Source organism: Caretta caretta, chromosome 6 (genome assembly GCF_965140235.1).
Source record: "Caretta caretta isolate rCarCar2 chromosome 6, rCarCar1.hap1, whole genome shotgun sequence".
NCBI classification, from domain to species: domain Eukaryota; kingdom Metazoa; phylum Chordata; order Testudines; family Cheloniidae; genus Caretta; species Caretta caretta.
This window is the reverse complement of record NC_134211.1, coordinates 123314127-123329963: the sequence shown is the minus strand read 5'-3', so window position 1 is coordinate 123329963 and position 15837 is coordinate 123314127. Positions and strand designations below refer to the sequence as shown.

The 15837-nt window shown below is 44.5% G+C and overlaps 1 protein-coding gene across 9 annotated transcripts in view; it reads left to right on the top strand.

The window, feature by feature from the left end:
• SAMD4A (sterile alpha motif domain containing 4A) overlaps positions 1-15837 on the top strand; it is a 208895-nt gene that overhangs the window by 106339 nt on the left and 86719 nt on the right. For all 9 annotated transcript variants that reach the window (XM_075129981.1, XM_075129980.1, XM_075129984.1 and 6 more), the window contains one exon: positions 14970-15488. In XM_075129981.1, coding sequence (XP_074986082.1) covers positions 14970-15488 — 519 coding nt within the window. The remainder of the gene's footprint in view (positions 1-14969; positions 15489-15837) is intronic.

Sequence of the window (15837 nt, the reverse complement as noted above, 5' to 3'; positions counted from 1 at the left end):
GACAGAGCGAATCATGCAGATTATTAAGAATGATGAGTGATAGCATGAGGAATGGGTGGGAGAAAGCCATGGGAGGGCTGGGGATGTTCTCACTACAATTATCTTCCCTCTTTTGTGTTTCCTGTTAACTGGGGGAGTCTGGTAGATGTCGTTGCTTTTCCAGTCTTCCAAGATGAATTTAATTGTGAATGATTTCATTCTGCCCTTGTGTATGTTGTAGCCAATGGTTTGCGTCATACTCAGTGAATTTAGGCAGATTTTATTTGTATGTGAGTCACTGAGTTTTTCCAGCTGAATGTCACTTACTTGGAATTTTTGTCCGATTTTGTTTGTGTTTTCATCTCTTGGTGGTTTTCCACTGTGCTCTTTCACTACCCAGAGGAAAAAAAGGTATAGGAAAAGCTAAATCTGACTCCAGCAGGGCTTTGAATTGGCAACTGACAAGGAGAGTATTATGAATGTGCAAAAAACAAAAACCAACAACAAAAACGGATGCTGTATTTTGCTTTGAGGGAGGGACTGAGGCCAAGTCAAATTGAGGACTCTAATTTGGGAGTGGTGTTATTACAGGTCAAATGAAGTCAGTTACTAGCTAAATTGAGAGGACAGTCACATGCAGGAGCTGTAAATGCTGATCACATGACTGTAGTACAGAGTCTCTTTTACAACTCACTTTTATTTTGTTTACAACACTAAAAAGTTTATTAATTTTACATCTATATATTGGTCATCCCCCACAGTCTCCAACATTTGCCTGCCCTTTACACAGAAGGGTTTATAAATAGACCAGCTCCTGTATTATGTGCAACTTCAGTCTCTTTATTTTTGTACTGGAATCTGTTCAATGATTAACAGTTTAAACCATGTGCTGTATATCAATACCTCACATACCCTTCATATCTTATTTTTAGTATTATTTTTTCCCCTTCTAAATCCTTTATCCATGTTAGGCAATGCACTACTGACATTCAGATAATTTTTTTAGCCTTTGATTAAACGTGTCTGCATTTCACTGGAGCTTTTACTAAGAAGTTTGCATGAAATATAAAAATGCCAAAGGAAGATTTCCTGTGTGCGATGTGTTTATGTGCATCATATTTCACTGAAAACTATGAAGGTTTTTATCATTCTTGTGGATTAGCTATAAACGAGGGATCTAGAAACTCCAGATTTTTTAAAATTACAGTTCAGGCTCTTTTATATCCTACGAAGTTCCTCTAAAAATCTGAAGTTAAATTAGTGCAAGGGCATATAGGAAAGTAGAGTTCTGATGTGAGGAAAAGTGGAGAGGGAATTCATAGACATCTGGTTCTTCTGGTGCCTCTTAAAGCGGCAAAGCAAACAATGTCTGGAGCATTGCTTAGGTGCGCAGTCTCCAAGAGGTCGTGGAGACTTACGGAAGCTTTCTGTAAAAATGGCTGTTCAGTTATGCCTTTAATCCTCTTTGACCCGGTCTATTGCCGTGCCTTCTGGGCTTGGCAGAGTCGTGTGTGGTTTGAAGCTGAATGCTGTTCAATCTAAGATAACTTTGTGGCACTTTGCACACCAGCCAACGAAAGCTGTTTGACACAGGAGCCAGAATGGATGTCTGTCGTCTATTGGGCCAATGGCAGCCAGTCCACCGGGCCTGACATCCCATGTTTGATGATTCCACTTCCTCACTATATTCATTGGAAACTGATAAATGACTTGTACTCCTCTAATGGTCGGAGGGCAGCAGCCCACCCAAAGTAAAGTTTGGTGCCATTTCTAGATTCCTCTCTGCATGTGCTGTGACGTCCTTCCTTCCCCCTCTCCAGGGAAGGACACTTGAGGCACTGGTGCTCTTGTTTTCTGTGTTCCAAGGCCTCTTTCCTGAGCAGATGACCTGAAGCAGAAGAACGTATCCATCCTGAGTGATTCCACAGCCGCTGCCCAGAATGCAGCTGAACCACACTTGTCGTTCTTGAGCTTCCATTTGCCTTGAGTGAGAAGGATCAAGCTAAGCATCTTATAGTTTGAAAGGAGTTCTCCTCACCTAATTGAGGCCAGAAACAGGATGGCCCTGGTGCACAGGAGGTCACCTGCCCAAGGAAGTGTTGAGGAAATATCAACTGGCCTTTGTGGGTTTATTCCTTAGGCTGCCAGTCCAGCAAGGCAAAGACACCCATGCTGGCTCCTATGCCCAACAGGTTGCTGTAGGTCTCTTGCTGCTGTTGGAGACCAACTCTCTTGAGGATGGCAAGGGCCTGTGAGTGAGGCTGCTTGTTTGTCACTGGCTGGAAATGTTTCTGCCCTCAAAAAGACGATGTTGGTTGCGAGACTAGCAAGGTTGGCTTAATTCTGCTTTCGCTTAGAAAGTGGGTCTTCTCGTTGTTTGTCAGTGCCTGATATCAAGCTGTCTTAAATCCTGTGGGGAGCTTTTCCTAGTCATCTGTCCCTCAGAATGGTCCTGGAGTCCAAGCATGTTTCTGTCTAATTTACCTTCTATGCTGTTTTGTACCTGTGCTTTGGGAGTACCTAGGAACCTTCAGAGGGACCCCCAGCCCATCTCGCTCTCAAGCTCACAATTGCTGCTGTCCCAGGTTTGCCAGGTTTCTTTTTGCCTGTGTCTGACCCACTCTGCATCCAGATGGTAGCGTATGAGTTTGAGAGAGGCGAGTTGTGACCTTTGGATCAACCCCGCGATGCCTGGCCTGTCGAGTTTAGAACATTCATTTCTGACAGTGAGCTTTTTCCAGCCAATCCCTCTAGCCTCTTGGCAACGGCGATGTTCTTCAGAGCCCCTGGCTCGGCCGTGCACCTTGCTGCAGCTCGCAGTGGTAAGTGCGCTAATCAGTTGGGCAGGATTCTCAGTCTCTCCATCTGTTGCTCAGGTTTGTGTCCTCTCTCCTCTCCAGATATTAGCAACACTTTGACTGTCACATCCGCTGCTCATTGGGACCCTGTCTGCTGGGCCACAGCTTGTGAAATGAGTGCAGAGGATTATCTCTCCCGTGATGTGCTCGGAGCCAGTGGAGAGAGAACAGGCAAAATGTTGAAAAGCAACTGAGGGTTTGCTACATGGACACTTAGTCTGCAGCAAGCTAAAGTGTAAATCTGCATCGCACTAACATACCACTCCTTAAGTGTCTGTTTGCACTTTGGTGCCATGTACCAATTGTTCCCCAGTCCACTTTGACCTACTCCTGTTTCAAAGGTTGTGACTTGGGTGCGTTAGAAAATTTTACCAGCATGTCTTTTCCCTCTTCTAAGTAAGCCAGATGCCCTGAGGTGCTCTCCACTGACAAACGTCACATCCAAGCATTCTAGTGCCAAGCTTAGAGTAATATTTCTAAGTAACTCTCCCGTTTTCATGGTATCTGAAGCAAAAGTGTGCAACAGCTCTGGCCTAGAAATAAAACTTCCTACCAGATGCATGGCAAGAAAATTCAAAGTCTCCGTATATTTTGGTTTGATATTAAAGTCTTTTTTTCCAAGAAATATTTATCTTCCCCCCCCCCCTCCTGATTTCTGCTTTTGGAGTGAAAATTATAGCGTCTGTATTCAATTTAGAAAAGAAAAAACCCTGTTACTGGTACTCTCTCTCCAGAAGCACACTCAGTGGGGAAGCTGATTGTAGCTTGCCATTAACAAGCACTGGAAATCTATTCCTTCTGGTCTTACACAGACCACCTTACAATAACATGAGCACTGCTAAGTTTGCTAATTATGGGGGGAAATATAGCCAAAAGTAGGAAAATCCTTGTTCTTCTGCATGCATTATAGTTCAGTAGAACCAGATTACTTTGTGGTTGCAGATGTCTATGTGAAGTGTGGGACACATTGTGAAGGTTCTTCCCTTTAATACGATATGTAACCAAAATAGTTAGTTTTTTTCTTCATAATACTTTTTTTCTTGATGAAGAGCAATGAGCTCCCTCCATTGGCTAATTCAGCACCAGCAGAGGCCTGCATCTGTGCATTCACTGGGCTGGTTAAGTATTTGTTTATTAGGCTGTTTGGGACATAATTTCATGAAGAGTCCTCATGGCTTTTTTCTCCGTCTGACCTCGGCGACTTACCCTTTGTCTTTATCATCCCCAGACTTGCTGTTGTCTGGCTGAAATATCCCAAGAACTTTTGTTCAAGCTGAACACAGTAAGTTAAAGGGCTGCTCCTCCAGGCTTTCCTCACACAAAATCAGTAAGTCTCCTCACGGGAGTAAGAAATACCCCCCATGCATCAGGGATACAGGCCTGGGCCTGAACTGTCATTGCCCTAGAGAACTGAGTGGAAAGATGAGTTCCCAGCAGCACAGAACCAAGTTTTTCATCTCCCGAAACCTGGCTTCAAAAGCAAAAATGAATTTGCTGCTCTTATTCTAGTCCCCAGTGGACATTTGTACACACCATGAAAACACCGCCCAGCATGACACACAGTTTCAGGAGTGGAATAGTAGGGTTGTTGTAGGGTAAAAGTGGGATGCATTGAAAGAGCTGCTCCAACAAGCTTGCTTATGTGATGCTAGCCTCAGACACTGCTCCTATCTCCTATCTCCCATAACTCCATTTTCACAAACAAATCACCATGAGACACCCTATATATGTTCCATATAATACATAGTATATGTGGAGGCTGATGCGACCTAGGGAACATACCTGTTTATGACCCTGTACTCATTTGTTGTTGAATCCTGTTCTCTTTGTATGTCTATGTTTACATGGACATTCAGTGAATGCATACCACATATGTTTCGTACACGTATAACTACTACATCAGGCAACTATGAAATTGTTAATGGTTTTGCTGATGTCCATGTGGTATCTTTTTGACAATGCCTACAAGCTAAATTAATCCCTATCATAACTCCATTGATTTCAATGAACGAATTAGGGCCAATATGTTTAACAATCAGAGGGACATCAGGGCTTATTCTGGTGGTTAACACATATGAAACTTCTTAATCATAGAACCATCATGGACGTTAAAGCCAGAAATGACCTACTTTAGTAAATGATCTAATCTGTGCGCCTGTCAGTTCAGGAGTGTTCCCTACTATAGATTTTCTAGCGCTTTGTCTTTGTTTGCTTTCGACTCTTGTCTTTGTTTTCTTATCTGTGTAGACCAGAGGTGGGCAAACTATGGCCCCTGAGCTCCTGGCTGGGGAGGCTAGTCCTGGGCCCCTCTCCCACTGTTCCCCCTTCCCCGCAGCCTCAGCCAAGCAGCGTGGGTGGTGTGGCTGGCTCTGGCCAGGCAGTGGGGCTGCGAGCTCCTGCTGCTCTGAGCGGCATGGTAAGAGGGCGTGGGGGGGAAGGTTTGGATAAGAAGCAGGGGGTTCCGGGGGACAGTCAGGGGACAGGAGGCAGGCGGTGGTTGGATAGGCGTGGGAGTCCCGGGGGGCCTGTCGGGGGTGTGGATAGGGGTTGGGGCAGTCAGGGAACAGGCAGTGGGGAGGCTGGATAGGGGGTGAGGTCCCGGGGGAGGGGGTGGTTATGGTCGGGGGGGTCTTGGGAGGGGGCGGTCAGGGGTCAAGGAGCAGGCAGGGGTTTGGATGGGTCAGGAGTTCTGAGGGGGGCAGTCCATTTGGGGAGGCACAGCCTTCCCTACCCGGCCTCCATAGAGTTTCACAACGCTGATGTGGCCCTCAGGCCAAACAGTTTGCCTACCCCTGGTGTAGCCTAAAGTAGGGAGCTCTCAAACTCCTTCTTAGCATGGACTACATCTAATGGTCCATCTTCCTACCACTAGACCACTTGCCCTGCTATTCTCCATAGCGTATTCACCTCTCCTCCCATTAGCAGTCACATAACTTCTCTGCAGCTACTGTAGCAATTGCTTCTGTGGAAAAGGAACATTAGGAAAGTATTTAATGTATTTTTAGCTTCCTTTAATGTGATGTAGCAGCTGGAAATGAGGAGGGCCAGCACCGTGTGACCAGATAGCTTTCAGTGGATCACTGGCAAGTTTTCCATGGATCACTGGTGGCCCTTGGATGCAGTTTTAAGAGTCACTGGCCTACAGTGTGAGGTTGCTGAAATTGCTGTTGCAGAATGCAGATTCCAAGCCTGTGTGGGTGTGTTTTCATGTTTCAGTTTGTGCAGTATTATTTATCTATATTGCCTCTCATTGTGGTATTGATAGCTCAATTCTCACTTATTTTTCAAAGATGGCACCTACTCTTTAAATGCTTAACATGTCCAAAAACAGACCAGTTAGAAAAAGAATGAAGTCACTCCTGTAATGAGATACAGAAAGACAGTCACATAAATGGCCAGCTGGGGCCAATGTGAATTTCTTGATGGGTTCATAAATCTAGATATGGGAGCTTTGGGAGGTACAGAATAGAGCCCTATTTACCTTTTTTAACATTCCGTGAACAGTTCTGCTCTTTGATACTCTTTACTGAGTTCTGCTGGCCTCTACTAGCTTTTAGTGAGGCTTGAGACTTGTTCTGGTAGGGGATCTTGGCCTACTCTTCCCATATAGGCCCAAATATTTCCATGTGCCTGCGGGCAGGTGAGAGATCTGCAGGGGAGGGGCTGCAGGGAAACAGGCCTCTAACAGATGTCCCTGGCCTCTGGCAGATCCTCTGACATGTGCTGGGACTGGACATGTCATTGGTCTGGGATAGGAATGGCCCCTGGCTGTTTTTGGCACAGATTAGAGCAGCCCCTGAGTCGGTGTGCTAACCTGTGGTGGGGATTGACTTGGCCCCCAGGAAAACAGTAGTCCAAAAGGTGGCACAAAGCCACCCTCTCTCCAATGCTTCAACTTGTATCTATTGAAATTAATGGCAAAACTTCAGGGGTGAAGGATCCAGGTCCCCAGACCCTGTGCTCAGCTCAGCTCCAGTGCAAGGATGAGCAGCCCTAAGGAGTGTCGTGGGGTCTGATTCACACCACCTTCTGCATCACTGCTGCATTGTCTGGCCCCATAAATAGACTTCTTTAGAAATGCCGTCGGCGCACTGGGTCCGGATGTTACTCGCTTTGCCCTCAGTGGCAATTTTGCGTGGATTTCGATGGAGCAGGAGCAGTCCCCAGTGTTCCTGGCAGAGACATTTAGAAGTCAGTTTCATTAAGTGCATCTAATTCTGCTATCTCTCAATATTGTTTTAAATGGCATCAGTTACCATATGGAAAAGGCACTAATTGAAGTTCTTGTTCTATGGAGCTGGAGGATTGATAGATTTCAACATCAGAAAGAAGGGATGTTCTGGATGGATATACTGAGTGATTCTAAAAGATTTAGCTGATTCGTTTTATTCCCATTTTGTTAACATTGCTCTTCTGATAGCAAGTTAACTCAGGAAGAAAAGATAAGGCACCATTTCACCCATACTAAGTATAACATTTTAAAAGTTCAAGGTGCAGGTGGTAACAATTAATAATAACTAATAATTTAAATAGTTTTATCTGGATGCCAGTTTTTTCCTAACAAATGCTATATAAGGATCTCTTCACACATCATCAAAATTCAGCCACTCCTGGGGTGGAATATGGCAACTGTTTAACGGTGCACAGCAATAGTACACAGGAATTTAGGACAAGCAGCGAAGAATGCTGTATCTAACTGATAGTGCAGCGCGAATTAGGTCGGGAGAAGGTGGCTAGTTACCTACTGTAATAGAAATTTAGACAGGCTGGGCCAGGATCCTCTTTGGTGTAAATTGTTATAGTTTCATTGATTTCAATGTCACTATGACAGCTTACACAAGTTGAGGATTTGGCCCATGGAGGTTAATCAAACTCCTTGTGCGATGCCATAGGATCTTTATGACCACAAGTGGTCTGGACATTATTTGTTATGCCTCAGCTGAAAGGTGGTGTGTACAATAGCACAGTCCTTCCTAAAGCCATACCAATCCTGCAAGGAACTGAAAATTGTGGGATCTGGGAGCACCCAGCTCCTTGTAGAAAACACTCAGAACCTCCCAGGATCAGGCCCTACTGAGTAAAGCTATGTCCACACTGGGACTTTCACCACCAGTGCAAACCCTTAGTGTAGATACAATTTACACCAGTGCTGCACCAGACTGAAATTAGGGTAAACTGCACCAGCATAAATAGTGTCTATACTAGTAGTTTGCACCATTGCAGCTACACCATTGGCTAGTATCCCAGTGTAGATCAGGCTTAGTCGTGCTAACTGCTATATCACCAGTTCCACTCCCTTTGGTACACTTGCGCTTTCCTTATAGGACTTCCATCTAGCTACTAGTCAGGCTTGGCACTGCTTAGCTTACAAGATACGAAGTGATCACAGCCTGAAGGGGTTATGCAAATAGAGGGAAAGACCAGCTGTGGCTGTTCTGGAATCACTCCTGAGGGGTTTTGGACTACTTACCAAGATGGATATTTTTTAGAGTTTATTAAAAATTCAATGAAAAAAATTACATAATTTCTAATTTTTCTCTTAGATTGCATCCCACTTGGAATATTGTTGCCATTTTGCAATATTGTTCCATTATTCCATTTAGCCAATAACTTTGGGATGTGCGCATCTAATTCTTAGCCATTTCTTCCCTGAACAAATTATCTTTATTTTTAGATGGGGTAAGATCCAAGTTACCCGGGAAAGAATTTTCTGTAGTATCTGGCTGATGAATCTTGCCCATATGCTCAGGGTTCAGCTGATCGCCATATTTGGGGTCGGGAAGGAATTTTCCTCCAGGGCAGATTGGAAGGCCCTGGAGGTTTTTCGCCTTCCTCTGTAGCATGGGGCACGGGTCACTTGCTGGCGGATTCTCTGCTCCTTGAGGTCTTCAAACTACAATTTGAGGACTTCAATAGCACAGATATAGGTGTGAGGTCTTTTTTAGGAGTGGTGGGTGAAATTCTGTGGCCTGCATTGTGCAGGAGGTCAGACTAGATGATCATAATGGTTCCTTCTGGCCTAAATATCTATGAATCTATGAATCTGAATGCACTTGTGAGCCTTCTTTTATACTAAATGTTGTTAAACTGAAAGCAAGAGTATAATTAAAACAGCAATTTAAGTGTAATTTACTAATGATTGGAGCCCTTAAATGCGCTGACTTGCCATTGTGCAGTAATAATACCAGACTTTGTATTTAAACATGCTCTCTGCCACTCCGAGAGTCCTTGAGCAGTTTTTAAAATCATCGTCGTCTTTAATTATAGTCCTTGTTACTTATTATAAGATGTCATCTAGTTTATAAATTGCAAATCATTAGTTTTTACCTCTCTGTCGATGCCCCAGATGACATATTTGTGTGCCCTCTTTGTGAAATCTGATAAACCATACATGGCAGTTTGAGGATAGCCTCCTTTCTGCTGCAAAACTTTCCATTCTGTTTTGAAAATGACAGGATTTGTGTTGAGTGGTTCTTTAAAAACACTTCACGGTGGTCTCATGTTTTGAAATGGTCCCTTTCAGGTGACTCATCTAATGAGATGAATCTCTTCGTGTGCATGCTTATCAACTACTCTTTCCCTTCTTCCGTACGGGGCTGATATTTTAAAAATGGAAGCCTGAGACTCCCAGGCAAAAGAAAAAAAGAATGCTTGTGCCCCCATGCACTCACAGTTGCTGCATCTCCATCTTCAAATTGCTGGACTGCAAGCACAAATCACTACGTAGCGCCAAACTTGCACGTACATTGGCCTGATTTTCATGCACATTTGCAGTAACTGTGCAAACAGTTGCGTGTCCATGTGTATATTGATATTTTTCATGCATCCAGGTGGGCATTTACCTTTTGAAAAGTATAGAGCCCTGCTGTGATTGGTCTTTTTCATTGGGGGCATTAGAAAATCCACATATCTGGCACGTGGCTGGAGTGACTACATGGCAGTCCACTTTGGGATGACCTTTTGGAATTGATTCCTTATGGTCAGCAAAGGTTTATGTTCTCATAGTCTCCAGACATGGATGATATTGCTTTTCATAAAATCTTGGAAGAGGGACACTGTTGTATTTGATGGCTAGCCACTGGGGAGAGAAGATGGTGGCAGGGTAGGTACTGGAATTGAGCAGTGAAAATTTAGCAGTTCAACTCTCCTACCCTTGTTGTTCTCCTACTATACAGGTATATTACATACAAAAATATGTTAAAAGAATTGTATTTAGGTTGCAAAGTTACCTAAAGATGCAAAAGCACTCAAAAGTTACAAAATGGCTGCCCAAGTAACCTTAATTCTGCCTCCTTGTACATCCATCCTGGGCACTGAACATGGCAGGGGTCATGTGGAAATCATACTATGTGAACATGTAATTAACATGTATCATAACGCATATATACACGGCGATTGAATTAAGGTTGCACAGGCAGCCATAAATGTGGCATTTCCTAACGTCTGAGCGCTTGACTTTGCAAACTAAAGTGGCAGCTTTTTACATACATACTCTGCCTTCCCGGCTGCATCTGCTCTTGAGAGCTCCCAGGCATACCCAGAACAACGTGTGCTGCAGCCCTGGCTGTGGGCTGAGCCCGGCTCTTTAGAACGTTCATGTTTGGTTACTGATGTTCCTGAGCCATTAAAGCGAAATAGGTAGCAAGAATCTTGTAAGAATCTTGTAATGGAAGTTAGATAGCCAAGTGGCTACCAATACCCCCTATAATGAGGGAAAGAGAGATACTGTAATATGAATAGTGTCTGTTTGGAGACAAACGACTGTAAGACACTGCTTGGGTAGAGTGACTAGATCTCTGAAACAGGAAATGGAGGTACTTTTCTTAACATTGTTTTATCAGGCTGGAGATGGGGAACTCTGGGAGGGAGTTTGGACAGACTGGGAAGAGGGGTTTAGGAGCTGAGGGGAAGGAAGGATCAGGACATGGGTACTTGGGAATGATTGATAACTGGTAGGGAGTCGAATTGGGGGCTCCTGTGGGAGGTGAGAGTGAGTCTGGTTGTGGGGAGTTGGTACCAGTTGGTGTTGCTGCTGGGACTGGGTGGAACTGGGAGCTTGTCACCAGGAGCATTGCTTGGGAGATGAACATGCTGGTGAGCTTCTCCTGTCTCCCTGGTCAGTCACTGCCCTGCCCATCTAGTCTTCCCTCCTTCCCAGTGCCTATCACGTTCCCAGTGCCCTGCTAGTAATGGGCAACAGAACAGGCCTGACTCTTGCCCTGAACGCAGAGGGAACCAAATCCTTTTCAGAGCTAATTGTTTGCCATTTCAGCTAAATTTGGCACTTCCTAGTTCTGGCCAAGAAGCAGAAAGGATTTTGCAGTTCACTGGGCCTTTGCAGAGCAGGGAGCCTTTTTTTTTTTTTTTTTTTTTTTTAATCCTGTTTTGCAGACTAGAGAGGTTCAGAGCCACATCTAGTCATTTTGGAACGTTGCATTGAACCTCTGGATCTCTTGGAGACCAGTCCCACTCCTGCCTGAGCTTTCCAGCATCAGTCCTTTCTCCATACCTCAGAGAGGCTCTCAGGGCGCAGGTGCCACTGTGTTTCCTTTGGCCTACACTGCTCCCCACTGAATTGTACATGTGCTATGGGACCAGGGAGGCTTTCTGACAACATTCTAGGTACTTTCCCTAGTCCCTGGGCTGTGTCTGGTCAAGGTCTTATTTGTTTTCTTTATGCTTATCAGTGTGTACGTTTTATTGGTCAGTGGTGCCGGGCATTTTGTCGTTTCTTTGAAATCCCAGTTTATTTGAGCATGCATGGTGCACTGTTTCCTGGGTCAGAAAACCACACTGTCCTGCTTCAGACAGTCTCTAGAGAGAGGGTGGAGTGCAGCGGGGGGCTGAGTGTTTTAGGGAGAGAGTGTGGAAGATGTATGCTCTGTAAGTTGGTGCATGTGTTGTGGGAGCAGATAGGTTGGAGGCACATGTCAAATGGGGGAGAGCCGGAAGGAAGACACATGTAATTGAGATGAGGTGCTCAGGATTCTCCTCCTCCACACACGCCTTCCAGCTTCCTTCCTTCTGTTGTCGCTTACCTCCGGTGCCCCTGCCCACCTTAGCCCTGGCCCTAGATGCAGCTGCCTTTCCGCTGCATTATGAGCACACTACCACAGAGGAGTGTGGAACATAATCCAGGATATCTCGTGTGAGCATACTCAGAATTCAGCGTGGAGGTGGGCAGCTGACAGGCAGGCAGCGCAGCTAGGCCGGCAGTTGGACTTGAGTTGGGAAGAGGGTAGTAGGTGGAAAGCAACCAGAGTGGCAACAGTCAGACAGCATGCCAATGATCTATTGCGATTGGAAGTATCTAGTTGGTGGGCCACTGGGAATGCCCCACCAGATAGACAGCTAGTCTCTCTGCCTGGGGGGCAGGAACACAGCCAGGGGCTGCTCTCAGCCTCACCCTGCACCGTGGGCAGGTGAAGGGTCCACGGCAGCTCCCCATGGCTGCCCGAGCTCGCCAGCTGGGCTGCACGCTGGTCTGGCTGGGGAGGGCCCCGCAAATCCGCAGACCATTTCTGCAGCTCATGGGTCGGATGCGGATACACATTTTTGTATCCACGCCAGGCTCTACGTGTGACATTCACTCTCTCTCAGCTTGAGGATATAAAGTATTGCATGACAATAAGGACATAAAAATTGCCACACTGCATCAGACCAGGGGCCTGCCTAGTCCAGGATCCTGTCCCTGAAAATAGTCAGCGCCATTTGCGTCAGAGGAAGGTGCAAGAAACCCTGTATCGTCAATTCTGGAATAAATAGCTCTCGGGGGTAGTTTGTTCCTAAGCCACATCAGTTAGAGATTATGGAAAAGGAGTGGGTCATCATAGATTTCCCATCATTTCCCACAGGGAAAAGCAAAGGAAATTGTTCTTCTCCCTCTCCATCAACAACCCTGCCCCATGGACCTTTCCCCACCCCTCATCCTCAGATTTTTGTACTGGTACTATCTTGTATGCTTATAGTCACTACCTCTGAGTGATGGGAGCCCCATTGGGACAATCGGAATGATGTGCAAAAGTGAAATTGCTGGCCTTTCTGGCCTATACACACATGCAGTGTACTCAAATCACGGTTCTGTTACCCAATTAAACATTTTTCCTTTTTGGTCGAGTTAGTATAGCTTTGTCACTAAATCCAGTTCACACGTTTGTCAGTTTGATATACAAAGAGAAATCAGACAATTTGGAAGTGATTTCGAAGAAATAAAAAGTGTAGAGTTACACTGGGGTGAGGGGAGGAAATATCTCTGCACAAAGTTTGAATTGGAATGATCAATGTTTCCAGAAAGCCATCTAGTGGTTTTGTGCTAAAACAGTTGTTTGCTTTTAAACAGGAATCTGAAACTGGTAAGAGTGTGTATTATGTTCTGAGAAACTGTCAACATTCATACAAGGAAATACAAGTTTAGAGCACAAATTTTGGCTCAGTTTTGCATAGATTCTGTAGCAGAATCCGAGCCTTTAATAGTATGTTTTGGAATGACTCTTTCTGAATTTGAGAGACAGGGTGGGTGAGGTAATATCTTTTATTGGACCAACTTCTGTTGGTGAAGGAGAGAATCTTTCAAACTACACAGAGCTCTTCTTCAGGTCGATAATTGTATTATGCCAATCAAAAATATTTAAATTACTGAAAGTACCAACACCTGTCTTTTCTGAAGAATTTGTTCGACGCTGTGTGAACATTCTTACAAACACAGGGCCAAATCTTCAGCTGACATAGATCGGCGGAGGTCCACTGACAGTTTACACAGGCTAGGTATTGGGCATGTGTAGTAGTCATTGTTTTATATGTTGTAGGTTCTCTCTGTATCAAAACTGTCCACTGCTTTCACAAAGAAGTAATCAGCTGGTGTTTAAAAATTGTGCTTCTGTAGTGAAATCATTCCATGGTTTTCAGTTGCAATTATAAATAACTTTCAGAGGAGACAAATTTTGCTACTAGTGTGTAGGTGCTGGGTGGTTTTGGTGGCCTGTGGTATACAGAAGGTCAGACCAGATGATCTGGTGATCCATTCTGGCCTTAAACTCTAGGACTCTATGACTTCATGCATTAATAGTATTCATTTTCCCTTGTACTGAATGTAATTTTTAATCTGTGTCTTTGAAGGTGTCTTTGAAGTGCGTTAGTACATGAAACTCTTTTCTGTATAACATATAATGTTAACAAATGTTGGGCCAAATTCTGCCATTGGTTACATCAGTGCAACCTCATTAAAGTCAGTAGAGTAACAGAGGGCAGAATTTGGGCTGCTAGCCAAAGTCTCCACATGAGCAGAGATTAAAACGACTAGGACTGTTCATCTTAGAAAAGAGACGAAGGGGGGATATGATAGAGGTCTATAAAATCGTGACTGGTGTGGAGAAAGTGAAGCGATATTTACCCCTTGATGTAACACAAGACCCAGGGGTCACCAATGACATTAATAGGCAGCAGGTTTAAAACAAACATAAGGAAGTACTTCTTCACACAACGCACAGTCAACCTGTGGAACTTGTTGCCAGGGGATATTGTGAAGGCCAAAACTGGGTTTTGAACTGGGTTCAAAAAAGAATTCGATAAGTTCATGGAGGATAGGTCCATCAGTGGCTACTAGCCAAGATGGTCAGGGATGCAACCCCATGTTCTAGGTGTCCCTAAATCTCCGACTGCTGGAAGCTGGAACTGGATGACGGGGGACGGATAATTTGATAATTGCCCTGTTTTGTTCATTCTCTCTGAAGCATCTGGCACTGACCTCTGTCAGAAGACAGGATACAGGACTAGATAGACCGTTGGTCTGACCTTCTGTGGACATTCTTATATTACGTTATGTTTTTATATTAAGATTTTCAGAAATGACTGGTAATTTTGGGTGTCCATCTTGAGATATCTTAAAAGGAGCCTAATTTTCAAAAAGTGCTGAGCCCCCCTCAAAATCAGACCTCTTTAAGGAGTTTCAAATTGGGCACCCAAAATCACAGTTACTTAAATATGTGCCATAAAAGAGAATTCCACATAGCTCAGGGCATCACACACAGGAATCTCTTTGTAATGTTATATGTACCTTGTAGGAATCTATTTATTTATTTGCTGATTTCACAACTCTTTTTTTTTTTTTTTTTTTTTTTTTTACCCCTCCAACAGGAATCATTAACCAATGGCAACAGGAATCCAAGGATAAAGTGATCTCCCTGTTGTTAACCCATCTGCCTTTACTGAAACCGGGAAACATTGAAGCAAAAGTGGAATACATGAAACTGTTGCCTAAAATCCTGGCTCATTCGATTGAACACAACCAACACATAGAAGAGAGCAGGCAGCTTTTGTCCTATGCTTTGATCCATCCTGCCACTTCTCTGGAAGACAGGAGCGCTCTGGCCATGTGGCTCAATCACTTAGAGGATCGCACATCGGGTAGTTTTGGCAACCAAAACAGAGGTCGGTCCGATTCTGTGGATTACGGACAGACACATTACTATCACCAAAGACAGAACTCCGACGACAAGCTGAATGGGTGGCAGAACTCTCGAGATTCTGGGATATGTGTCAGTGCATCCAGCTGGCAGGACAAAAACCTGGGGTGTGAGAATGGCCATTTGCCCCTCTACTCGTCCTCTTCTGTTCCCACTACGATCAATACTATCGGAACTAATGCAAGCACAAGTAAGTACTATATACGTAAACCACTGCCGAGAGCCGTTTCTGGCTGGTTTCTGTGGCATATCCGCCCTACAACTGTTTCCTTGCAGCACTTATCGTATTAGAGGAGGGGCCAGTTTTAGCTTGGCCCTGGGAAAACCCTTCTTTATGCTTGATTGCCCAGAATAGTCATTTTGCTGTTTTGCATAGTGTAGGATTTTAAACATGAAGCTGCTTGGAACAAAGATTGAACAGCTAAGAGGTTATAAGAGCAAAAACATCCGTCGTTGAAGGCCGCCACTTTCCTTTCATGCTATTAACCCCAATTTTGGGTAACATTTTCAGAAGTGCCTAAGTGATTTAGAAGCCTAAG